The sequence below is a fragment of the Miscanthus floridulus genome, chromosome 7 (genome assembly GCF_019320115.1).
Source record: "Miscanthus floridulus cultivar M001 chromosome 7, ASM1932011v1, whole genome shotgun sequence".
In the NCBI taxonomy this organism is placed as follows: Eukaryota; Viridiplantae; Streptophyta; class Magnoliopsida; order Poales; family Poaceae; genus Miscanthus; species Miscanthus floridulus.
This window is the reverse complement of record NC_089586.1, coordinates 4,255,754-4,282,987: the sequence shown is the minus strand read 5'-3', so window position 1 is coordinate 4,282,987 and position 27,234 is coordinate 4,255,754. Positions and strand designations below refer to the sequence as shown.

Genomic DNA, 27,234 nt, shown 5'->3' with positions numbered 1-27,234 from the left:
ACGTGAGCTGCTGATTCCCCTGTTTTCATCCTTTTTCCATTTCTATTTTGATCTAATGGCTATTACCTTTGTGTAGGTTCTTGTGGATGGGTCACCCCCTAGGGCTGGCGCCCAAGAAGAGTCTCGCCATTCAAGTGGGACAGATGGCATCGCCTGGCGTCACCCCTGTTTCGGGCGGGAGTGGTGCCGATGTTGGATCTGCGTTGGCCAACCTGACGGCATCTGTGGTGGCGCCCACGCCCACGGAGGTTATTGAGCAGGCGGCTTCCTCCATGGCAGACGTGGTATAGCCGGCTGAGGGCCGCATACCACCGGTGGAGGTGGTCGTGACCGCGCCAAGCTAGGATCAGCCTGGCGCGGCCGTGGTGGCGCTCGAGGGCGTAGTGCAATCCGCGCCACCAGGGGCCTAGGTGGATCCGCCCGTGGCGCTCGAAGCGGCCTAGATGGAGGAGGGTCCAGTCGGTGGGTCCTCGAGTGCGGCGGTGGTGCCACATAGGGTCAGGAGGGAGCCGCCCTTGGCCCCTTTGTCGGGAGGAAGCCGCTCCCTCGTGCGGGGGGAGCCGCCACTTCAGTGGATGGCCGCTCAGGACCCGACGTCAGCTCTTTTCTCGCTCGATGATCATTCTGAGAGCATGGAGCAGGAGGGGCTTGACATCGGAATTTTGACCATGCTGGAGGCCCTGGACCAGGCCCGAGGAGCCCTACGTGAAATCATTGTTCCTACTACCCAGGTATTTGCTTGATTTTCTTCTTTCTTCACATGTTTTTGAGTTTTCGCATTTTTGATACCAGTCTTCTTCCTCTTTAGGTTCTTGTTGCTCGTAGCCGGAATAAATCCTGATTCCTCTATGAGCAGAAGGTGGAGTGGGATCGCCTCTCCAAGGAGACCCGGCTGCGAGCAGACATGGCCGCACAGCTTGCTACCGCCCAGGAGCGGGAGGCCCAGGCGCGTCAAGACACGGAGGAGGCCCATGGGATGTTCGAGGATTTGTCAGCGAGGTCCAAGCTGGATGGGGAGGAGATCGCTAGGCTTCAAAAGGAGCGAGATGAGCTACTGCAGAGGAATGTCGCGGCTAATGAGAAGGCCGGCGAGGTCCTGAAGGAGCTGGAGATGGAGCGGGACCTCCGACGGAAGGCCAAGAGTAGGGCCACGGCCCTTCAGCAGAAGGTGGACGATGACGTCGAGGTGGTCCGCTCTCTCTGGGCAGATCTCGGTGACGCGGTGAGCCAAAGGTTGAGCGCCGAAAACATCTCCGTCAAGCTAGAAAAAGAGCTTGCCCATGCTCGAAGGACCCTTCAAGTTGAGAGCGATGAGCACGATCTTCTGCAAGTTGTGGTCGGGGTGGTCCTTGATGCCCTAAAGGTGGTGGAGCCGATGGAGACTAGCCCGCTCTTGGCTCGTGCCGTAGGTATCACGGCTCGGGTAGGCCAGCTTGAGGAGAGTGCTTTTCACACTGGGATCACCCAGGCCTTCACCGTCACCCATGCCCATTACGAGAAGGAAATCAACCTGAAGGTGATGAGCGAAGGTTTCCCATCCACCTATGAGGATGATGAGCTGGAGGCAATGGAGAAGATGGTTGCTCCCCTTGCGAAAAACCTGGCGGATAATCTGAAAGAGATGGTTCTCCCTCCACGGGAGTAGTTAGTCGAATAATTTTGAGAACAACTTATATGTAATATGTGGACAAGTGTTGGTATTTTTGAGTCTGGACACGGTTTCGTGATTTTGCGTCGTAAATTCGTTTTGTTTGATTTTTTGCGATCTTACCAATCTGTTCTCCCGAATCTTGCCGCTGGTCTTGATGCGAGGAGATTGTTTCGAAAGAAAGAAGGGAGGTAGCCGTACCTTAACCAGCCCCCGAGTAAGGTCTGACCCCCTGCATTTGCTGGGGTCGGGGGTTAGTAGAGATCGGAAGCGTGGTTTTGGTGATAGGGTCGACGAAGTCCTTGGATGGCATTGCAATATTCCCCGCCCTGTCTTCCAACAGAAATCCCCAACTGGGGACTCTATGGGCTCGGCAAGGTAGGGCCTTCGAACCTATGTCCCTGTATTGATTGGCTTGAGCCCTCGGGCCTTGTTAGGGTCTGATAGGGGTCGGCCATAATTTGCGTGTTACCCCATCCTCGATTTTCGCAATCAGAGGGGCTGAGTAAACGACACTTGCCTCAACGGCTCGAGTATCACGCTCAACAAGCTCACTAATGGGTACATTCGTATGGAATCTGGGTCCATCATTTGCTGATGGGGTCGGTAGAGCCCTCTGGTGGCATTCCACAACTTCTTAACCCGCCTCCCGGCAGATGCCCGAGCCGTTTGATAGGCTCAGGCAGCCCGATGGCCTCTCCTCGATGGAGATTCTGTGGGTTTGGCTCGAGGTTAGAATCGAACGAGAAAAGGTTGAGACGTCCCTGTCCGCTTCTGAGCGGGGTCGGGCAGGGCCGCTGGGGCTTGTCTCAGTTATTTCTCCCTGGCTCTGTTCGGCATGAGGCGGCCTCGAGCCCTTCGCGGACCGACCTTCGAACCTTGGCCTGTGGCCGCCTATATCGAATGAGGCGACGACCGTTTCATGATGCGACACGAAGCGTTGGGATGTTTTGCATATGTATAATATAATCAAAATGAAGGTGGGGTCGGTAATGTTACCTTGGCGGTATGAGTGATGAAAGGCTCCTTCCAGATGTGTTCGTGCGGGGTTCGGACCCTGATGTTCTCGATGAGGTTGGAGTAACCTGCATAAGAATCGCTATTCTTTGTTTTTCGTATCTCGGTGGCGGTCCGAGCTGTTTAATTAACTTGGGCAACCTGACGGCTTCTCCTTTGGGGGAGATTTTGTAGGCGGACCCCTCCGAACCCTTTCTGAGAAGGCAGACATTGAAGTTGGAGACGCGAGGGGCGTTGAGCATGATTTTTCTGGTGAACAGAAACACCGTAGCTACCGAGGCATAGGGTCTGCTAGTTCGTCCAGTTTTACTCAAAGTTTTATGCCTGTATTTCGCGTCCTTAGTTTCAAGCGTACGGAGGGGGTCGGGTGAGGAGGATGTCTAGATTGGTAGACATCCTCGGCAGCCCCCGAGTGATGTTCGTGTCCCCGCTGTTTGACGGGGTCAGAAGCTCGAGAATGAATTTTAACGCGTAAAGTAAGAATGTAGAGATGCTTATCTTTCTTTGGACGTTCGTTCGTCGTCTCTTCTGGGCCGAATGGCCAGCCCAGGAGATCTAAAAGGTCCTGTCATCGGATCGTCCCATGGTCCTGCATGGGGAGGCGAAGGGTTGTCTGCCTATGCGTGCGCCTTAATTGCCGCGTCTAGAGCAGGTCAGTGGCGGGCCATACCCAGGTAGTGTCTAGTTTGACCAGGGGAGGACGCCTCGTTGACTAGGGCACATCCCGTCAGTTCCAACGTGTCCCCTCAGGTATCTATCAGCATTAATTCCGTATTTAAGGAGGGGAAGGGAGAGGGTTTTTCGTCCAACCTTTCGCCTTTCCTTAGCTGCAGTGGCTCCTCCTTAAATAGGGAGGGGGAGGGGAGTTCTCATCCCACCTGTTCTTCTGCCTCTGAGCCGTTATCTCTCCTTCTTCTTCTGTTTCGCCGAATGCATCCATGCGTCACGGTGGTTCCTAAGTGAGGAAGAGTAATGCCAGGAAGAGAGAAAACTCACAAATCCACTCATGAATTTGGAGCGTGATGTCGAGCCGAAGGTCATCCAACGTAGATGAGATGGTGCGTGCCGCCCTTGCTGAGGAGTCGCTGCTACCGAAGGAGAAGGGGCGCTGGTGGGCGCCGTGCGTCGTCGACTTCGCCGTCATTCGCTGTGCCCCTCCTTTGGCGGGATGGGTTTCCTGCCCTAACACCGTTGTTAGGGTTGTGGCTGGTGATGATGGCGTAGTCCCCGGACACCCTGGCGGAGGTGTCGCTGTCGGGGTTGCGGCTGACGATGATGGCGTAGTCCCTGGACGCCCTGGTGGAGGTGTTGCTGTCGGGGTTGCGGCTGACGACGATGGCGTAGTCCCTGGACGCCCTGGCGGAGGCATTGTAGATGACGGTGCCTTCGAGGATCCTACAAAGCGGTGGGATGTCGCCGATGGAGAGCGTGGCGCGGTGGCCGTAGTAGACGAGCTGGCCCATGTACACACCCCGAGCATCACCGATGGAGAGCATGACGCGGTGGCCGTAGTAGACGAGCTGGCCCGTGTACACGCCCCGGGCGTTGCCGATGGAAAGGGTGGCATGGCGACCATAGCAGTACTTGTAGTAAAGCTAAGCAGAGACTATAATTGAATAACTTTGTGGGGAAGCCCCCGAGTAAACAGTCCTCTGAATTTACAAGTATATTATTCCTTTTTGTAATGAAATCGCTTTGTAAGTGACGAAATTGTGCAAAAAATGAACAAATTTACATCTTTTGCTTATGGCAAGCAATTTTTTATCTTTCTCCTTTTTGTAGAAATGATTTTAGTGCTTTCCGACCCTTCTCATGGTCTAAGTCATAAGAAACTAAGAACGTGGGCAAACTAGTTCTGATTGAGCTAGTGAGCAAAGAGGTTGCAGCCGCTAGGGCGTGGGTGTCCCATAGTCCTACCAGTTGTATTCAGAATTGGTTCCCAAAATCTTAACCCTTAGGACTCGTTTATGAGACGAATAGAAAACTTAGAGAATGTTTGTAAATATAACACAGGAGGTTTTTGCAAGCGTAATACTTGTATTATATATGTCATATGTTATGATCACATGCCAGCCCCCGAGTGAGGTCTGACCCCTCGCAATTTGTAGGGGTCGGAAGTCACTAAGGATCAGGGTTTTGTTATGATAAAAACTGATAAGGAAGAGTGTATGCTTATTTTAAGGATAAAAACGACGTAGCTGCTCAATGTTCCAGGCGTTGGTGAAGACCTCGCCGTTGATGGTTTTCAACCGGTAGGCGCCTAGGTGAAGTACTTCCGCAATCACGTAGGGCCCTTCCCAGGGTGGGGAAAGTTTGTGGCGGTCCTTGTTGCTCTGCACAAGACGGAGGACGAGGTCTCCGACGTTTAAGGCTCGACCCCACACCCATCGGCTATGGTACCATCGCAACGCCTGCTGGTACTTAGCCGAACGGAGGAGGGCGACGTCGCGGGCTTCTTCTAGCTGGTCCATGGCATCTTGGTGGGATGCCTCGGCCCCCTGTTCATCGTATGCCCTGATTCTTGGCGCTCCATAGTCAAGGTCCGTTGGAAGAATGGCCTCGGAACCGTAGACCATGAAGAAGGGTGTGTAGTCGGTGGCCTGGCTAGGAGTCGTCCTTAGGCTCCAGAGCACGGCCGGGAGCTCAGCGAGCCAACGCGCACCGAACTTGTTCAATCGGTTGAAGATTCTAGGTTTGAGGCCTTGAAGGAGCATGCCGTTTGCGTGCTCGACCTGCCCGTTCGTCTGGGGGTGTGCGATGGCTGCCCAATCAATTCGGATGTGTTGTTCATCACAGAATCGAACGAATTTCCTACCAGTGAACTGCATGTCGTTGTCTGTGATGATGGAGTTCGGTACTCCAAAGCGATGGGTGATGTCGAGGAAGAACAACACCGCTTGCTCAGATTTGATCGTGGATATTGGTCGAGCTTCAATCCATTTTGTAAATTTGTCTATGGTGACAAGCAGGTGGGTGAAGCCCCCAGGCGCCTTTTTGAGTGGCCCAACCAGGTCGAGCCCCCAGACCATGAAGGGCCACATGATGGGTATCATCTGGAGAGCCTGGGCCAGGAGGTGTGTTTGCCGAGCGTAGTACTGGCACCCTTCGCTGGTGCGTACATTTTGCTTGGCATCGGCTACTGCGGTGGGCCAGTAGAAACCTTGTCGGAATGCATTCCCAACCAAGGTTCTTGGTGAGGCATGATGACCGTAGACTCCACCATGGATGTCGCCCAGCAGGAGTTTTCCCTGTTCACCAGGGATATAGAGTTGCAGAATCCTGATGTGACTCTGTTTGTAGAGTTCGCCCTCTACAAGAACGAAGGACCTGGCACGTCGCGTGAGCCGTCGGGCTTCCGTCTTGTCTGTCGGTAGTATGTCATGGAGGAGGTAGTCGAGGTAAAGCGTTCTCCAGTCATCAGGAGGGTCGGACTCCACTGCTAGGTCCTCTTCAAGCTCCATGATTTTGGGGTCGGGCGGAGCAGTTGGTGGATCAGCCCCTGGGATCGGACTAGATGGGCCATCGTCGGCTCGTTTCGACCCCGCATAGTGTACTGAGGGTTTGTGTTGATCACTGGCAAAGACGCCTATCGGTACTAGCTCTCGGTCGGATGCTGCTTTTGCAAGCGTGTCGGCTGCTTCGTTGAGGCGCCTTGGGATGTGATTGAGTTTGAGGCCGTCGAATTTGTCCTCCAGCCGTCGGACTTTTTGACAGTACACCTCCATCTTGGCGTCATGGCAGCATGACTCTTTCATGACCTGGTTGACGACCAGCTGAGAGTCGCCCCTGACGTCGAGGTGTCAGATGCCCAGCTCGATGGCGATTCGTAGGCCGTTGACGAGCGCTTCGTATTCTGCAGTATTGTTTGATGAGGGGAAATGGAGCCAAACCATGTACCTCATGTGGACCCCGAGGGGAGATACAAAAACTAGTCCTGCTCCAGCACCCTTCTTCATCAGCGATCCATCGAAGTACATCGTCTAGTACTCTTGATCGACGGCTGCTGGTGGCATCTAAACCTCGGTCCACTCCACGATGAAGTCAGCCAGTACCTGAGATTTGATCGCTGCTCGGGGGGCATAAGAAATGCCCTGGTCCATCAGCTCGAGTGCCCACTTTGCGGTTCTTCCCGTAGCGTCATGACTACGGATGACCTCGCCGAGGGGGAACGATGTCACTACTGTCACGGGGTGTGACTTGAAGTAGTGGCGAAGCTTCCTTTTGGTGATGAGGATGGTGTAGAGGAGTTTCTGGATTTGGGAGTAGCGGGTTTTGGAGTTGGATAACACCTCGCTGATGAAATATACAGGGCGCTACACCTTGAAGGCGTGCCCCTCTTCCTCTCGTTCTACTACTAAGGCGGAGCTAACCACTTGGGTGGTGGCCGATATATATAGTAGGAGGGATTCTCTGTTGCATGGAGGCACTAGGACCGGAGGTTTAGTTAAAAATCACTTAACCATGTCAAGTGCCTCCTGAGCCTCGGCTGTCCACTCGAAGCGGTCAGATTTCTTCAGGAGTTGATAAAGGGGGAGTCCTCGTTCGCAAAGGCGTGAAATGAATCGGCTGAGGGCGGCAAGGCACCCTGTGATCCGCTGAACCCCCTTTATGTTTTGGATCGGGCCCATCCTTGTGATGGCTGATATTTTCTCTGGGTTGGCTTCGATGCCACACTTGAAGACGATGAAGCCGAGCAGCATGCCCCTTGGGGCCCCAAAAACACATTTTTCGGGATTGAGTTTGATACCGTTTGCCCGGAGTTTCACAAAGGTTTGCTCAAGGTCGGCGACAAGGTGGTCAGCTCGTTTGGATTTGACTACGATGTCATTGACATAGGCCTCAACGGTTCGCCCGATAAGGTCTCCAAAGCAATTGAGCATACAACGCTGGTACGTTGCCCCAGCATTCTTCAGACCGAAAGGCATCGAAATGTAGCAAAACGATCCAAAGGGGGTGATAAAAGATGTCGCGAGCTGGTCGAACTCTTTCATCGCGATTTGGTGGTAACCGGAGTATGCGTCAAGGAAGGAGAGGGTTTCGCACCCTGAGGTGGAATCGACTATTTGGTCTATTCGTGGCAAAGGAAATGGATCCTTTGGACACACTTTGTTGAGGCCAGTATAATCGACACACATTCTCCATTTCCCACTCTTTTTCGCACAAGAACGAGATTTGCTAACCACTCTGGGTGGTATACTTCCTTAATGAATCCTACGGCTAGCAGTTTGGCTATCTCCTCGTCGATGGCCCTGCGTTTCTCCTTGTCGAAGCGGTGTAGGAGTTGCTTCACCGGCTTGGAGCCCGAGAGGATCTGGAGAGTATGCTTGGCGACCTCCCTCAGGATGCCCGGCATATCCGAGGGTTTCCACGCAAAGATGTCTTTGTTGTCGCGGAGGAAGTCGATGAGCGCGCTTTCCTATTTGGAGGAGAGCGTGGTCCTGATACGGACTTTTTTGCCCTCAGAGCTGCTGGGGTCCAAGAGGACCTCCCTGGAGCCTTCTGCCGATTTGAACGACCCGGTTGATTTTTTCACGTCGGGCGCCTCTTCAACGACCTCTTCCCTAAGAGTGGTGAGTTCTTTGGAGGCGATGACTGCAGATGCGTGTCCGCAGCATTCGACCTCGCACTCGTAAGCACGCTGGAAGGAGGTGCCGATGGTGATGACCCCACGGGGGCTCGGCATCTTTAGCTTAAGGTACGTGTAATTGGGGACGGCCATGAACTTCACGTAGCATGGTTGTCCCAGAATAGCGTCGAAAGTCCCCGGGAACCCCACTACGTCGAAGGTGAGGGTCTCAGTCCGGTAATTGGACCGATCCCCGAAAGTGACAGGCAGGTTGATCTACCCCAGTGGAACGGCTTGCCTACCAGGCACGACGTCATGGAAAGGCACTCGGATGGGGTGGAGGTTCGTTCGATCGACGCCCATCTCATCGAGCGTCTTGGCGTACATGATGTTGAGGCCGCTGCCTCCGTCCATCAGTACTTTCGTGAGCTGCTTTGGTCCAACGATTGGATCGACGACAAGCGGGTACCTTCCTGGATGTGGGGCGGCATCCGGATGGTCAGTCCGGTCGAAGGTTATGGCAGATTCCGACCATCGGAGGAAGGCTGGCGTGGCCGGTTCGGCTGTATAAAACTCATGGCGCGCGAGCTTCTGGCGATGCTTGGAGTCATAGACCGTTGATCCTCCAAAGATCATGAGGGCGCTGGTCGGCATTGGGAAGGCATCATCCTTCTCCTCTGCGTCGTCTGTGGCGGGAACAGGCTCCTTCCCCTGCTCCCCTTTGTTAAGGCCCCCGGATAAGTATTTGCGCATGAGGCCGCAATCCTTGTACAGATGCTTGGCCAGGAAGGCTTGGTTTGGGCATGGCCCCTTGAGCATTTTCTCAAAGTGGTTCAGAGTGCCCTTCGCGGGCTTCCGGCCACCTTTACGGTTGGTAGCAACCATGAGCGAGTTGTCGCGCCGTTGCTTCTTATTTTTCCTTTTGGCGGGACGGTTGGAGGTGCCTTCACCGGTGTCCTCGTCCTGCCTCATCTTTCCGTCGGAGCGATCAAAGATGGCTCCGACCACCTCCTCTCCAGAGGCATGACTGGTGGCGATGTCCAAAAGTTCCTTGGTAGTCCGTGGGCCCCTACGTCCTAGCTTATGGACCAGGGATTCACAGGTTGTCCCAGACAGAAAGGCTCCTATCACGTCGACGTCGGCGACGTTATGGAGCTCGTTGCACTATCGGGAGAAGCGCCGGATGTACCCGCGAAGGGTTTCATTGGCCTTCTAGCGGCAGTTCTTGAGGTCCCATGGGTTTCCAGGGCGTTTGTACATGCCCTGGAAGTTGCCCACGAAGATCTTCGTCAGATCCGCCAAACTCTGAATAGCATTGGATAGTAGGTGCTCCAACCATGCTCGCGTCGAATCGGCCAAGAACAGCAGGAGATTGCGAATAATGAAATTGTCATCACTCGCACCACCGGCCTGACATGCAAGCCGATAGTCTTCGAGCCAAAGCCTGGGATTTGTTTCGCTAGAATATTTAGGGATATTGGTAGGCGGTCGATACCTTAGGGGGAACGCAGCGTTGAGGATGTGTCGGCCAAAGGCCTGAGGGCCTGGCAGGCCAGGGCTCGGGCTTCGGTGCTCGTTGCTATCGTAACGTCTGCCACATCGGGGATGGTAGCCGTGGCGTGCTGCTTCTCCATCATCGCCATGGGCGCGTCTCCGAGCATCGATGATGCTACAAATGTCGTGGCCATGGCCGAGGCGTTGATGCACTAGGACGGCGGAGGGCTGCCTGCCGCCTGGCGGCGTTTGGTGGACGGACGTGTCCTTTGTGGGACGCATTGAGGGCGTGCACTGGCTGGTGTCAGGTTCGCGTCGTCGGGACAATGAACTTTCCGCCTGCTGCGCCGCCGCACGCTCGAGCAATGTGCGAATTTCTCGACGGGCGCGGCGATACTCGGACATCGCAGCCTCTGGAAGGCCATGCAGCAAGGCAGTTGCTGCAGCGATGTTCTGGCTGGCTCGGGCAAAGTGAGGAAGGGTCCCATCGTCGGTGAGGATCCTTTGATGTGCGGTGCGGGCCGTGGCATGCGCGCCCCCCGTCTTTGCGGCATTCAATCTCGCAATTGATGTCCGCGTACTCCCGGACAAGCCCTTGCCCAACCTCATCGATCTCTTGCTGACGGGCCCTCAGCTGCTCCATCCTTAGGTGAGATGGGGCTGTCGTCTCTTCCCCGGATCTGCCATCAGGGTTGTTTGTAGGGGTGACCTCTTCCCTAGAGGCACTTTCGATGTGACCCTCGGGGGTCTGTGCCATGAAGCATTCTCGGGAAGGGTGGTGGCTCCCCCTACTAGAATCTAAGCTAGAGAACGATCCTAGCTCCTTGTTGAGGAGCCCATAGAGGGTCTCCGTATCATGCTCAATCGCCCCCATGAACTCGATGTCCGTGGGTGACTGAACCATACGTAGTGCCAGAAGGTGGCCAGCAGTCGCCGCAGCATTGCGGAGACCGAACGGAAATGCTGTCGGGGCACTCCATACGGGACCTTCTGGACATAGGGTGGTGTTTTGAGAGGCCTCCCTTGATGACTAGGTTCCTAGGGAGTTGCCCGGCGGGCCCTCAAGCCTAAGACGACTGAGGTTGATGGAAGGGAGAGATGGGCGGCTGTGTGAGTCAGCGCCAGCTCTCCTCCTAGTGTGATGATGAAATCTAGGTCGCCGAAACGCATGTGTGCGCCTGGGGCCTAGTTGATTGCGTGGGTGGCCATCCGAGGCCTGATTTGGAACGCGCAAGCTCCCCTACCTGGCGCACCAACTGTCGGTGTTTCGTACAAGCACCGGCAAGTAAATTTATAGTAATGCGCATTAGGCTCGGATGGTGCGCTAAAGGACACAAGATTTATACTGGTTCGGGCTGAATGTCCCTACATCCAGTTTGTTGCTGCTCGTGTTATTAGCACTGTGAACGATTTGTAGTAGGGGGTACAAACAATCGAGAGAGGGACTGGTCCCAAGTCTCTGACGGAAGGGTTAAAAGGAGGTCAAGAGCTTCGTAGCAGCTTGACTGTGTGTGTGTTTTGTCTTGTTTGGTCCAAAGTCCATCCCTTTGATGGGAGAAGCGCATTCCCTTTTATAGATGAAGGGGTTGGCTTTACAAGGATGAGGGCTTTACCTAATCTTGTGGCTCACGTCTACCCGGCCTGGTTCTTCATTCTGATGAGTGCGAAGGAAGATAAGTGTCTACAATACTGTCGATGTCTCTGTAGAATGTCAGGTTGATTACAGAATGCTGCCCTACATAGGGTATGGGCTATAGTACAGTGGTTTTGACTTATTAGCCTTTCCTAGCCTTGCTCCGCACGCCTTCTGGTTCCTGTGAGTCTTTGTCGGAGGGACGAGGGGTCGGGGTCTAGAGTAACGCCGTGGTCAAGGCCTTCTGACTTGGCGGACCTAAGGGGTCGGGAAGTGGGCGCCACTCCCTCGGGTCCATAGCGTGGTGACGGAATATCCGTCGTTTGTGGAGATAGCAAATCCTTTTCTAGAGCGTAGTGGTTGTCGTATATCTTCGTCGGGTTCCATGTCCCAGAGCTGAAGGCGGCGCCTACAACTCTACAGGGCGAGGAGCACGCACCTGTACAACCTTTCGGGCTCTGCGGCGCCCAAAAGGGTCTAAAGCACCTGCTCCGTCATCCCCTGGTAGTACTTTTCCTGCCAGGGCGCAGGGTATGGTCCTTGGAGCCATGGTTGACCCAAATGTCTTGTCTTGCCTTGTACCTATCATCCTTGCCGTCGGGCGAAACGGAGACCAATCCCTATCTCTTGGGTGAAACCGACCCTACCCCTCCGAGGTCGGGCAAGGTGGATTCTATCCCTTGGCCCTCGGGCGAGACCGAGCCCTCCCCAAAGGCGTCGGGCGAGACGAAGATTAACCTTGAGCCCTCAGGCGAGGCAAAGCTATCTCAAAAGGCGTCGGGCGAGGCAGAGATTAACCCTGAGCCCTCGGGCGAGGCAGAGCTATCTCAAAAGGCGTTGGGCGAGGCAAAACCAAACTCCTATCATTCGAACAAGGGATGAAACAGTGCTCTTCTGCGTCTAGAAGTTTTTAATGTTCGGTGGTTATTGGTTCCACCTTCTGAGGTACCCCGGTATTAGGTCCCCGACACTACTTTTATTGTAACAATTGATGCTAAACAAGAGGGAGGAGTGCCTATATGTTGTTTCTATTGGCTGAAAGAGGGAGAGTGGCTATATGTTGGTCCAATTGTCCGAACAAGAAAGAGAGGAGTCAGGAAGAGAGATAGAGAGCAAATGAATGAGTAGCCCAGAGTCCCCAACCTATCCCTTGCTCCCATTTTATAGAGGTGGGGTGATAATTTTTATTTCTTTCCTTGGTGGGGTTCATTACTACAAATGAGCCCCTATAATTTACAAACATACCCTAACTGTTCACAATTATGTTCTTAGTTCTAGTACATAATTGAGCCTTTTTACACAATAAGGGGGTCCCTGTTGTGGGTTTGATTTCATGGCAGTAACTAGTGATTCGATTAGTGGGTCGATGTGTGTGACTTTGGTGCTTTAGCACTCAAGACACAAAGCATCTATCCTGATTCAGGCATCTAAGCCTTACGTCTAGTAGAGGTTTCTGTGTTAGAATGCTCAATTGAGTTTTTACAATGAGAGAGAGAAGTGGTAGGAGAGCACTAAGCTAGTGGTCTAGGGTTTGATCTATTTTTGTCGACCTTCATCTATAGGAGACCATGCCCAACCTTATATTTCAGAGGGCCTGGGGCGTATAAGGAGAGTGGTTCATCGAGGCTTTCTAGAGTTTCATGTACTTATTCTTTGGTTTGATGGCGGCGTCTTACTCCTCCCTCATCGATGTCATGGCCGACAGTGCTAAACAGAATCTAGCAGCTTTTGTAGGAACCTAGAGCTGATTGTCAGACATTGGAAGAGCCATTATGCCTTACCTGAGTCACCTACCTCCTAGTGTCCACTGCACGCTAAGGCCATGCTCGCATTTAGTGAGAAACTGACTAGCAGGCATGAGACACCTAGTGAAAACCTGACACCTAGTGAGAAACTGACTAGCTTGTCATGCTCATCTAGGGGCGTACAATGGCTCTTGTGTTATTCCTTGGTCGACTAGCGCCTCCCAAGGTCAGGAGCCTCCTGAGCCTTTCCAAGCCCCAGGCGCGGGAGACTAGGTCGTGGCTCTTCCTGTCAAGCCTATCTCCTAGAGGCTAGGGCCTCCTCTAGAAGTGGGCCTTCTTAGGCCCATTAGACCTTTTGTGATTGTCCAAAGTGTGGGCACGAGTGCACACAACCAACATAGCCCTTGAGCCCCTGGATGACTAGGAGAATTAGTCAGGGGTCAATCGTACTATCATGGCACTAATCCAATGGTTTAGGTAACCCCTTGTTAGGTACTCAACAGTCCCTAACATATAATGCAGCCATGACATTAGCCCCTTAACTGTTCGGTTTTAGCTGGTACAATAAGACCCAATAGCTATTCCAATTAGATGAGGCCCAATTACAACTCAGTCTTGGCTACGAGGATCACCATTTGCAACCCATACACGTGCGCCTCACTAAAAACTTCATCCCAAAGACCTTATGGGAAAAAGGATATGGAGAAAAGAGCACGCACATGAAATATAGATCAACTAGGGGTATTTTTGTCTTTGATTGGTCTTCAGTCACAACCTTCACCAGAGCCTTTGCGATATCATTTTTGGTGGCTCCTTTTGCATGGCCTTGAGCCCTCAATGGTTTTACTTCATGGATTCATCTCTGCCGAAGTGGTCGATGTAGTGGAAGTAGTCGTAGACAATCACATTGCAATGCCTTCAACCCTTCACTCACAGGCGCCAGGCAATGCTTGCATATATACGGGGATTGCTTCTCAAATGTGCCTCCCTAAACCCTCTTGGCTGGTGAGTGAGAGATTGTTGGTGTAGTTGATGTAGAAGAGGTAGATATGGGGTTTGTTGCACATGATGCAATCTATCCCCTCTATCCTAATTGATGGTGAAGGCAAAGTCAATGATGCTAAAATTGATGGTGAGCCCCTCGAGCCAAAATGTTGGCGAACGCAAGTCGATATTGCTGAATTTGATGGCGATCCCCTTGAGCCAAAATGTTAGTGAAGTCAACAATGAGCCCCTCAAGCCAAAATGTTGGCAAAGGCAAAGTCAATAAAGCCGAAGTTGATGGTGAGTCCCTCATTCCAAAATGTTGCCGAAGGCAAACTCAGTGACACCAAATTTGACGACGAGCCCCTCGACCCAAATTATTGGTGAAGACGAAGTCTATGTCGCTGAAGTTAATGGTGAGCCCCTTGAGACGAAATGTTTGAGAAGGCAAAGTTGATGACGATAAAGTTGATGCGAACCCCTTGATCTGAATTGGTGCGAAGGTGAAGTTGCTTCTTTCATGGGTTCATAAGACATCATGGAGATGCTAGAGGAGCGATGTGGCCGAGTGAAAATTGGATCTCTTTGATGTAGTTTAATGTCTCCTATGCAAGCTGATATGTGTTTCTTGAGATTAAGAATGCTTCCGCTTTGATCGATTTAGAATGCTTTTGGACTGGCACTACAATGTGAAATTTAAAAATAGTTTGAAAAGCTTATAAGCAAAAGTCTCGTTCCTAAGATGTGAAGCCTTAGCTTCTTCTTCTTATAGCCCACATTTTGGTCAACATGAAGAAGTAGAGTTGTGGCTCTGAGCGACTTCGGTGCTCATGTTTCCCATGATGCGAAACGTTTGAGCTTTAGCTCTTGTTGTAGCCTTCATTCATGTGAAGTTTTGGTGACACGAGAACATAGAGCTATCCACTCTATTTTGTTTTCTTTGGTTGTTCATATTTTTAGCAGCGCAAAGTCATACAACTCTCCGCTCTATTTTGTTTTCTTCGATTGGTTATATTTTTGGCAACGCAAAGTCATAGAGCTCTCTGCTCTATTTTGTTTTCCTCAGCAGCTTGTATTTTTGGCAACACGAAGTCAAAAATCTCTCCGCTCCATTTCTTGGGAGCCTTAGCTCACCAAATTTAGTGCATGAATGCAATGCAATGCAATTGATAGATGCAATGATGCATATGTTGCATCCATTTGCATACAAAGAATAGCAAAATCGTAAATGAAATTCAATATCCCATCATGGAAACTTGTGACTTCGCTGTTTTTTTACGAAAGTAGGTCATTTCTTTGAACTTTGGATCATAGAAATTTCATAGCATTTGTGAAAACGCAGGCAAAACTGATTCATGTTGGCGAAAAGTTAATGCTTTAAATGGTTGTAATAAGATTCGTGAATATAAGAACCTAGAAAAAATAAATAAATGCTAGATGCAACTAATGCTAGAGTGGAGGTGGTGGTTGGTACCTATGTTTATACCTGTTGTAATGGGTTGATGATTTGCAAAGGTTGATAGCTGATAAAATCCGACAATCACCATGTTTTCCGAAGACCAAAGTGCGAGAGAATAATAGATAGTGAAATTCAATGATCAAAGCAATTCATCATTTCAGTGAAAACCAATATCATAAAGTCCAATATAGTGACAACCGATAATAGATGACAATTAATAATTGATTGAAAACCACTACTTGTTGGAGACCAATATAACTTGTGTATAATCATGCATTTAGAGAAGGATTATATATTAGAGGGTTAGGTTAAGTAGGAAAGGAATACTTTTAGGCCCCATTCGGATCCTTAGAATTGAACTCATTTTAATAATTATAATTTAGGCACATATTAATTAAGCTAATATGATTATATTTGTATATTATTGTTGGCTATACGAGAGAGTTATGTGTTGCATTTCTACCGTAGAGGAGCGAGTTGAAGAGCGTGTTATAAGTTGCAAAGTAGAAACATATAATGGTGATCTATAGAATCAATTTCTATCTCACACCCTATAAATTTGAGATAGACTTATATGTGAACTTTGGAAAGTGGTGGAATGTCAAATTCTAAGCTAAATAACATAATTTATTAAGTAGGTTTTAATTCCTCCAAATGAAAGGATCCAAACAGCACCTTAACAGTTTTTCACAGCCATATTTTAGAGCGAGAACTTCATTTTCAGGATCAACTAATAACAAATTGACCGAGTCGAGAATAATAAAATGGCCTCCCTACGTGCCTCCTCTTCTCCTCGTTCTGCTTCGCCTCCTGCCTGCCTCATTGATGGACTGGTTTATCTAGACATTGCTTCAATTCCATCGCGTGTTGCATGCAGTGAGAACTTGTGACTTGAACTTTTTTTAAAAAATCTGAGAAACTAAAACACCCAATCGTCATGTTCATGTAGTTCGTGCAAGTGGGAACCCTGCCTGCCGGGTACGTACATACTAGTAATAAACTGGTCAGGATCACAGCAATGTACTATAGTATCTCGCTGGCTGGACATACTGCTGCCTTAGGCCATGTTTAGTTGCCCCAAATTCCAGAATTTGGCACTATGCAAAAAGAAGATTTTCCGTCACATCAAACTTACGGTACATGCATGTAGTACTATATGTTAACGAAATCAAAAACTAATTGCACAATTTGGTTGTACTTTACGAGACGAACATTTTGAACCTAATTAGTCAACGATTGGACAATTATTACCAAATAAAAACAATACGCTACAGTAGCTACAGTGTCAGCCCGAATCCGGCGGCGCCGATTCGGTGGCCAAACTAAACGCAGCCTTAGTTCGGCTCAGAAACAATATAATATAAGAACTGGCTTCCAGTAGGGGTTTCGACCCCTCCTGTCCCTAAAAAAAAAAGAATTCCCTAAAAAAAACATGCTTTCAGTTTCCATCATCCTCAATAAAGATGTTGCACTGTTATGAACAATCCTGGCAAAACCAAATTGAAAGAATATTGCCCAAGGGGGGAAAAAAAAGAAACTCTCATCTAAAATTATTATCTAACTGGGGTAAAAAGAATTGACTGGACACACAAACTGAAGCCTATGGTCCTAGCTGTGTATATGAATGCTCCAGCCAGCAAACTAAAGACCGGAACCTAGCTAGCTAGGAATGTGTAGGGTGATCATCGCCGTTTCCATCGCCATCGCCATGGCCATGCTGTGTTGACAAATAATCGTCGCCATGGCCGCCACTGCCGCCAGTAGACGCCTTTGCAAATCTGCCTTTGACTCGGTTTCGTGTGTCTGCTCGTACCTTCCGGGATACATACATGATCTGTTTGCCAAACCTACAAATGCAAAAATCACAAGGGCTCTGTGTTACACACAAACATTTCATATAGACCGAACTAAAAATTTTATCTAGTGGAACAACCAAGATATACCGAGGAACAGTAACACATTGATTGCTAGGATTATCAAAATTGACACCACATTATGACAGTGCATTTTTCACTACTAGAACAACCAAATCATAAGACAGAATAATGAATTCAGAAGCAATACAAAACATGCCTCATGACAATTCAAGAGTACCAAAACATATAGTACATATTTCACAGAAAAAAATGGGAGAATAGTAGTAGACCATTTTGCATTGGGTAGTTAAGTATAGGGTCATTAAGATCTGATTGTAAGAAACATAGATAAATCATAGAAAATTGTGAAATAAAAAGGAGAACCACTAATCAGAGAAAGAAATCATGGTAACTATAGGAAAAACAAAAAAGCAAATGGAAGAATTAAAGAAAACATGTAAACCCTCCCACAATGGGCCGCGCACTTCATCATTGGGCTCCCATCGGCCCATGGCCGCGAGGCCAGCAGGGATCAAATGAACTCCGTTCATATATAGAGTGGCATTATAATATTATTATATTATATTCTTAGCAGTTTTATTTTCATTTCATAGCCATGTTTCCATTTATATATAGAAAAAACTTCATATCTTGAGGATCGGAGTAGACTGAGTATGACAAATCGATCGATGTACGTAACTGAGCTGAGAGTAATACTTAATTATATTAATGGCCTTATATATAAGCACGTACCTCCTGTTCTTCCTCTTGTCCTTGTACCTCTGCTTAGCCTCCTCCCTCTTCTCCTGCAGCTTGGTTTTTGCCTCCATGTCTCGGCTTGATCCTTGCACCGGCACCGGCATCGGCACCGAGGACGCCGCCTGCTGCTGCAGAGGCGCGTCCTGGTCTTGGTGGAGGACCGTCGTCCTGCCTAGCGCCGCCGGCGCCAAATGCTCATCAATACCCAAGTGCCTGCTTGGGAACTCGTCCGGCGGCCACATCGGCAAGCCGCTGTTGAAGAATTTGCATTGTTGAGGAGGAAGTTGGTGAGGAGGACGAAGAAGCCAATCCGGGTTTGGCGTCATGCCTTGTTGAAGAGAAAGTTGCTGGTGAACAGGAGTAAGCAGATCCAGCTGGTATGGCGTCATGCTGGTGCTCGTGTTTGCAGCAGTGCTCATCACTGAACTGCTGAGCCGGAAAGCTGCATTGTTGCCGGTAAGAGATTCCATAGCATGATCAGTAGAAGATCGGGTTACGGTATCCGAAGAATATGATGACGATGGGTTTAACGGCTGAGGATCAGCATCATAACCCGACGACGACGACCACCACGCCGCCTCTGGCTACAGTACCGAACAGTCGGATGAGTAGCTATGTACCAGCAGGAAATGTGTAACGACTCATGCAACATTACATCGCATTATTACATATATATAGCAGGAGGCATTTGGCACTACACCTATTTGGCACAACTCCATTCTAAGATTTTTACCATCCCAAGATAAATCAACAGTTATTAGAATCATCCTAAGTCATCAAACAATTTTAAGTTTGATCAAGTCTGTAGGAAAGAGCAACAACTAATATCTAAAAAACCAAACGAGTATATCATGAAAATATATTTCATGGTACATGTAGTGATACTCATTTGGCAGTGTAAATACCAATGCTCTTTTTCGATAAATTTGATCAAACTTAAGTACAGGTTGACTTAAAACAACATTTGTTTTAGGATGGAAAGAGTATTTTCATTTTTTTGATTGAACCTAACCAAAGGTTGAAACCACATTAGTTTATCATTGAAACTCCAAATTCTCCTTAAATCTTGAAGGAGCGCCAAAGCTCTGCCAAATAGACCTAGTACAACAATTTAGGTGAACTTGTGTAGTGAACCATGATTATTTATTTTTAAAACAAATCACAAAGGAGAGCTGCCGACAAAATTAAAAAATCCAGATATAATAAACTAAAGGGTCTCTGGAGGTCTCCGTTGGACATGTCCAAACCATCTCAACCGGTAAAGCTTGTCCAACACCGGCTTGAAGGCTTTGTTGTTGTTATTGATAATAAACTAAAGGGTCAAAACAAACAATGGCCACAACTATAGCGAATCAATGACGATGATACTGAACACTGAATAGTTCAGAATACGGGAGCATTGGCTATATATGCATACCTCGTCAATGAGGGAGTTTGCCAGGGGCGCGGTCAAGCTCCAGTCGTCCATGAAGTTGAAGTCGTCGAGTTGCCCACCAGCACCAGTTGGGTCTTCGGGGAGGTGGTTGTACCAGTCGAAGTGGTCTTGTGTGAAGAGAGCAGCATCTCCTTCACCGCCGCCGGTCGGTAAGGCCGCCGCCGCAGCTGGCACGCCGCCGGCAACCGCTGCTGCCCCGTCGCCGGCCACCGCCTGCTTTTCAAAGTTGCCCCCGGTTTCGATGAGACTGCTTGATGGCAACTAGTAGTACGCACACCAAAGGTAAAAGAGACAAACTTGCAGCGAAGATCTGTTGCCTGAAGGTAGGCAGTGATCCAACCACAAGGGAAGGAGAAAAACACAAGAAAGAGAGATGTGTCAGTTGCATCTCAATTGGCCTGGCCCTTTCTTCAAATCAAGGCTTTCTGTTTGAGATCCGAAATTGTTGTCACTATTAGTTCAGTCATCAAACTAAACGACCAAGATAAACATTTAAAAAAAAAATATGAATCAGAGTATCAGACTAGCAAATGCAGGCAGTATGTAATGTAGGTACCTCATTCAGCATAATGTGTTGTTCGTCGCAAGATCTGCTGCTGCCGGGCAAATCTGTTGGTTTCAGTTCGATGTTGAGTAGGTCAGGGACCCACTGCGGCGGTGGCGGCGGCACCTCGGCGCGCGGAGCGTCAATGTAGAGGATGCGCGCGAGGTCGGCGGGGTCCGGGAACCCGGTGTAGGAGCGCGTCGGGCTCCAAGCGTGGCCCTCGGCATCGCACCCGGCGGCACGCGCGCAGTGCGCGCAGAGGAAGGCCCGGTGGACGGCGCAGCGAGCGGCGGCGGCCGCGGCGTGGCATCCCTCGCAGAGCGGGGCGCGCTCGTGGGCGCCCGCGGTGGCGGCGTGCACGGGGACGTCACAGAGCAGGCACAGGCGCGTGCCGTGCTGGGCGCAGTGCAGCAGCGCGCGCTGCGCGGCGCAGTAGTCGCAGGGCACGCCACCGCCGTCGTCCGGGACGACCATGGTGTCGTCCGCCACGCCCGTGGCAGCACCAGCAGCAGGTGCAGGTGGCCACCCGTCGTCCCATGCCGCCCCCGCCGTATAACATGGTGCGCCGCCGGCCGGCCGGCCGGCGGCGAGGGTGGAGTTGGAGGGGTCTCTCGTATTGGCAGCACGGTGGTGGGGATCCGTCGAGGGGGTTGGTTTGGTTGGTGGCTTCGTACGTGCGTGCGGCGCTGACGATGGCGGCGGCGGCACGACTCGAGGCTGGTTAGGTCGGAGTGTGTATCTATCTATATATATATAGAAGTCAGCAGCCACCACCATAGGGCCGAAAATTTAAAATACGAACTGGGCTGCGCGTATTATTCAGTCAAACCCGAGCTGTCCAACAATAATTTAAAAAAAATTGAGAGTAGATTTTAAAAACTCTTAGAAATGATTTTTTTTAGTTGACACCACCGACATAGTACATATTAGGGCGCCGGTAACTTAAAAAAAGGTGTTCAGGCCTGGTGCCTACCTTAGCCCTTGTTTGTTTCTTCCTCATAAACTTTAGTCCATATCATATTGGATATTTGACCGATGCACGAAGTATTAAATATAGACTAAAAAATAACTAATTCACTACCGGAAACGAAGGATTTGCTGAGTGTCATATTCTTTGCCGAGTGTATTTTATCGGACACTCGACAAACCATCTCTTTGCCGAGTGCCAAATTAAAAACACTCGGCAAAGATTTGACACTCGGCAAAATATCTGTTTGCCGAGTGCCTTACTAAAAACACTTGGCAAACATTCTGACCCTCGGCAATTCTAATGAAAAACACTCGGCAAACTCCGGCACTCGGCAAATATGGGAAAAACACTCGGCAAATTACGGCACTTGGCAAACATCACGCCACGCGTCCCTCCATTTCCCTTTTGCCGAGTGTCCGTTGGGCAACACTCGGCAAATAATTTATTTATTTATTCTCATTTAACCTTGAAACTTTTTTTTGTACTCAACAAACAACATAGCATAATCCATGTTCAAATTTAGCATTTTTTTGATCTGTTTACTAGTTTTAATTCATTAAATGCATTCTAGGAATTTAATTGATTTACGTCAAATTTGATCTATAAGTGCATGAAATAATAGAATAAAATGGGTAGAAAAATCATATTCATGGTGTCAAGTCTATTTTTTTGGCCTTACCAAAGAAATGAATTTTTTTTGAAACATCTTGGTGCCAACACTCGACCATCGATATGTAGCTTATTGGTTTTTTAATTATAAAAAATTCAAACGAAGTCTAAAAAACATAGGACTTGCCATTGTATCGTGATATGATACGTAGAGGCTATGGTAAAAAAATGAGAAGAATTCAAAAAAGTTGTAGCGTACATTGCTTAGAAATCGAAGCATCTCTAAGGAAGAATCGTGGTATCGAGAGAGAACGGGACAGGTTTGAAGGCGAACTAACGGTTCAATCATCGTTTGACCTTAAAACTTTTTCTGTACATTAGATTGAGCTCAAACTTTACGAGCTTGCTATTTTTCCCCTCCCATGAAAAGAGAAAAATAAATAAAAAATAAAAAATAGGGGGTTTGCAGAGTGTCAAACAAAAACACTCGACAAATAGGGGTTTTACCGAGTGTCACAAAAAACACTCGGCAAAAAGAAAGGTTTGCTAAGTGTCCAAAATAACACTCGGCAAAGAAAAAAAATTGACCCACCCTCCCCTCCCCTCCCTCGCGACGCACACACCCCCTCCCCTCCCTCCCAGCTCGCTCCCTCCCATCCTCTCCCGCGTGTGGCCGGCGCCTCCCCTCCTCCCACCGGCGGCCGGCCCCCTGAAAGCTCTAGTTTGGTTTTGGTTAATTGATGAACCCTAAGTGCTAACCTAGTTTATTAAAGTAATTATGAGATAGGTAGCACTACTCCAAGTGATGAAGCAATGGCGAAGATCATGACGATGGTGATGATCAAATGCTTGAACTTGGAAAAGAAGAAAGAGAAAAACAAAAGGCTCAAGGCAAAGGTATAAATAGTAGAAGCCATTTTGTTTCCATGATCAAGACACTTAGCGAGTGTGATCATATTTAGGTTAGATAGCCGTTCTATTAAGAGGGGTGAAACTCGTATTGAAATGCGGTTATCAAAGTGCCACTAGATACTCTAACTCATTGCATTTGCATTTAGGATCTAGTGGAGTGCTAACACCCTTGAAAGTATTTGTGAAAATATGCTAACACATGTGCACAAGGTGATACACTTGGTGGTTGACACATTTGAGTAAGGGTTAGAAACTTCACCGGCGGAGAGTCCGACGGTGCCACCGGCGCCCTATACATAATAGACAGGGGTTCACAGAGTGACCGGACGCTGGGGTCCTAAGTCCGGTCAGTAGAGCAGTAGTGAGCACGCGTCTCGGTCTTGTGACCGGACGCTGGCGCGAAGAGTGACCGGACGCTAGCAGGGTGCGCCCGGTCAGTGGTGACGTACGCTGACGTGAGGTGCACAGAGGAAACGTTGTGTGACCGGACACTGGGTGTGTCCGGTCGAGCATGACCGGACGCGCCCGGTCGTGAAATTTCGCGTTTGGAACCTTACAGGAAACGACCGGACGCTGGGGTCCTACGTTCGGTCACTTTCTAACTAACACGTCCGGTCATCACTTGACCATTGAGATCGAGCGATCGGCGTTTGAAGCCAATGACACATGGCAAGCATCGGGCGACCGGACGCTGGGGTCCTGCGTCTGGTCAAACTGACCGAAGCGTCCGGTCACCCCGAGTTGTGCCCAGTGAAGGGGTACAACGGCTCTATTTCATGGGGGCTTCTATTTAAGCCCCATGGCCGGCTCAAGCTCACTCTCTTGGCCATTTGCATTGACATAGCAACCTTGTGAGCTTAGCCAAAGCCCTCCCACTCATCTCCATCATTGTTTCATCATCATTGTGAGATTGTGAGAGAATCCAAGTGCATTGCTTGAGTGATTGCATTTAGAGGCACTTGGCATTCGTGTTTCGCTGTGGGATTCACTTGTTACTCTTGGTGGTTGCCACCACCTAGACGGCTTGGAGCAGCGAGGATCGTTGAGCGGAGGTTGGTGATTGTCTCCGGCTCTGATCGTGGTGATTGTGAGGGGTCTTGTGCGTTCCTCGGCGGAGAGCCGAAAGGTAACTCTAGTGGATTGCTCGTGTCATTGAGTTACCTCACTTATGGGTAGGTTCTTGCGGTGTCCAATTGTGTGGACGAGGTTCGTGCAACACCTCTTAGCCGCCGAACCATCAAGTGTTGGTCGACACAACAGGGACTAGCGTGCCGGCAAGCACGTGAACCTCGGGAGAAAATTGGTTGTCTCTTGCCCTTTGGTATTCTCCCGGTGATTGATTTAGTATTCATCTTGTGATTGGTTCACTCCTCTACACGGTGGTATAATCACCCTACTCACTCATTTATATTCTTGCAAACTAGTTGTGGCAAGCTCTTTAGTGTAATTAGAATTGAGAGCTTGCTTTGTTATTTTAAGTTCATCTAGTGGAGCTCTTTAGAATAGCAAGATTGAGAACTCTTAGTGAGTAGTAATATTGCAAGTTGTGTGCCTAGTAATCATTGCAACTAGAACTGTTGGATAGGTGGCTTGCAACCCTTGTAGAGCTAGAGCAAGTTTGCATTTCAATATTTGTCATACTAATCAAATTGCTCTAGTTGATTTGTAGTTTTTTAAATAGGCTATTCACCCCCCCCTCTAGCCATATTAGGACCTTTCACCCCCTCCCCTCCTCCCGCCGGTGGCCGGCCCCTCCCCTCCCTCTCTTCCCCGGCCCCTCCCTCCCCTCCCTCACTGGCGGCGCCCCACCCCTCTCCTCCCTCATCGGCAGCACCCCTCCCTTGGGATCCACCGCGCTCGTGGTTTGCTCCCCTGTTCGTGACCTCGTCAACCATGCGTGAAGAGCACAACTCCTTCCCTGTCCGCAACAACGCGCTCTAGATCTCTAGCCTCCGGATCTCCTCCCCTTGCTCGACGACAGCCTAGATCTGCCCATAGCTGTGGCTCTGAAGGTGGAGCTTCATCTCCTAGGTGAGTGGCTGGCAGACCCTCTCTCCCTCTTCCTAACTCTCCCTCACCCTCACCCTCTCCCTCACAGATCGATCCCGGTGGGGCTTCTTCCGTAGAGGCAGCGGCAGTGAATCATGGCCGTCGCCTCGGTGGCCTCCTCCACGCAATCCGGTGAGGTGGCACGGTCTGTAACGGGCGTCGCAGATAGCCGTGTTCTTCATCCGCGGCGGTGGCGCGATGGGTCCTGATGCGCGGTGGTGGTGTCAGGGTGAGGACATGTTAGTGGCGCCGCCGTGCCCAAGCATGATGGCAGTGACGCCGCCGAGCTAAGGTAAGAGGTCCCAAGGCCCAAACTTAGTAGAAATTAGGGTTTTCATTTTGAAATTTAGGGTAAAAGGGCGAAAATCATGATATAGGGTTTCGGGAATTTGGGGGAAAGTTTCAATTTGGCCGTGATTTGCAAATTCTCCTCCTACATGCTAATCCGAACCCTAGTGGCTTAATATGCACCGTCTTAGCATAAGACATCATCAACAGGGGCTAATTAAGGCATGAACTTGGATTAATGTAGAACATTAAGCATTAAATTAGGCAAAAAATGTATTAGCCTGTGACTAATCATGACAATTAACTAAACCTAGGCCTTAGTGTTACTATTATTATTAATTTTTCGCATTAAGACTCAGTGCATGAGTATTACATATATTGTTTTTCCATATAAGAGGTCTTGAGCATTCATGCTAGCTAATACTGAACCGAGTTTGATGGAGGTTTGTATCAGGCCATTTTTTTTAATTTATCTCACTTTTTATTATCATTACATGAATGGTGTTTCTAACCCGATCGAGTGCAGTAATTTTCTCTGGAACTGAAATTATTACACTGTTGTAACAAAAAAAACTTACAAGATGTGCAAGGAGAATTGCTAGCTACGTATATAGACCAAACTGAAGAAACAGAACTCTGTATGCTAAGTGTTTCTTTGTGATGAAAAAATTTGATAGATAGAATCACATGCCTATATATGCCAAGAGTTGATAGGGGTATAATGTTACTGAAATTTTTATGCCTTCTGTATCTAAAATATTCCTGGAGGTATTTTCTATGATGTATTAGCTCCGGAAAAGAAGGCATTTAAGTAGGATATAAATAAATGCCAAAAGGGGACTCGTATCTTCAGGATTAAAACCTGCTGCATTGCATGCTCTCACTACTAGTCACAACTCACAATAGACCTACAGTCATCACTCACCTGAGACTGAGAGTTGATTAAAGTATGGTTGCATGTGGTGAATGAAGGCATTATATATATATATATAATCTGCTGCTGCACTGCACTAGCTGTATATGTGTAGACTTTTCAAGAAGCCCGGTCATATATCCTTTATTTCTCAAGAAAGCAAGTGTGATGTGTTCTTCTCCTGATTTGGTTTAAGCTCTCCAATCCTTTTCGCCAACGAACTTAATCGGTACTTGCTCGACTTATTGCTCCACCATAGTGTACCGAAACTTCCTACAGTCTTACAAGTCAGTACAGATGCTGGCGTCTTAAAACCATAGAAGACCTTTACACAGTTGGTTTACAACAATAAGTAAATGCACTCGGTTTTTATTTCTACCTAAGGTAACAGTACAAGAGTCCTTAATATTGCAAATGTACTGCAGTACTTGTTTACTTTGCCTGAGCATAATATAAGTTCATGAATTTTGATCTGTTTATGTAAAATAAATTGCTCACAGTTGAAGAAGATCGTCGATGTAAGAGGAAACCAATAGAACCATGCACAAATGTTAATTCTTCATTTTTCTTATTGGTTCTCAGTAATCTCAGATCAATCATATATGTTTGAGATGATACTCTACAACTACAACTGACATTTCAATCTGTCATGCAGAACATGATGGATGGGCACCATCAGCTCGCTATGATGCAGCAGCAGCAGCATCCAAACCACGGCCAGCAGCAGCAGCAGCAGCACCCGCCGCAAGCAGCCACGAGTGAGAGCGATGCACGCGGCCCACGCCACGACGAGCTGCTGATGGAGAGCAAGTCTGCCAGCGACAACACGGAGGGAGGTGCCGGGTCAGGCTCCGGTGGTGAGGAGCTGCAGGAGGATCTCAGCCTGCAGCCAGCCCGCAAGAAGCGCTACCACCGCCATACCCAGCACCAGATCCAGGAGTACCCTCACCCTGACGACAAGCAGAGAAAGGAGTTGAGCCGGGAGCTGGGACTGGAGCCTCTGCAGGTCAAATTTTGGTTCCAGAACAAGCGTACCCAGATGAAGGTACTGACATCGTCACCAAATCTCATCACCTGCTTGCATTCACGGTATGCTGTGTTGCTATATGTGCTAATGGAGTATCATGGATGGATGGATGGATGCGCTACTGCAAGCAGCACACAGATGGCAGCTGACGAGTGTAATTCCTAATTATTTTTTTTCTTTAAAAAATAGGTTTGTCGAATGTAATTCATAAAAAACACTCGGTAAACAATAATGGTATGATATGATGAGAAAAAAATTATTTTTTCTTTGGAAAATAGGTTTGTCGAGTGTAATTCATAAAAACATTCGGCAAACAATAATGATAT

At 49.0% G+C, this 27,234-nt stretch overlaps 1 protein-coding gene across 1 annotated transcript; it reads right to left on the bottom strand.

The window, feature by feature from the left end:
• Positions 1 to 17,008: 17,008 nt before the first annotated feature.
• On the bottom strand, positions 17,009 to 20,735 carry LOC136462385 (zinc finger protein CONSTANS-LIKE 12-like). Its single transcript, XM_066461489.1, has 4 exons — positions 20,153 to 20,735; positions 19,579 to 19,809; positions 18,156 to 18,745; positions 17,009 to 17,393 (listed from the first exon to the last, which is right to left on the bottom strand). The coding sequence occupies exons 1-4, from the start codon at positions 20,612 to 20,614 to the stop codon at positions 17,210 to 17,212; spliced, it is 1,467 nt and encodes a 488-aa protein (XP_066317586.1). The 5' UTR covers positions 20,615 to 20,735; the 3' UTR covers positions 17,009 to 17,209.
• Between the last annotated feature and the right edge of the window lie 6,499 nt (positions 20,736 to 27,234).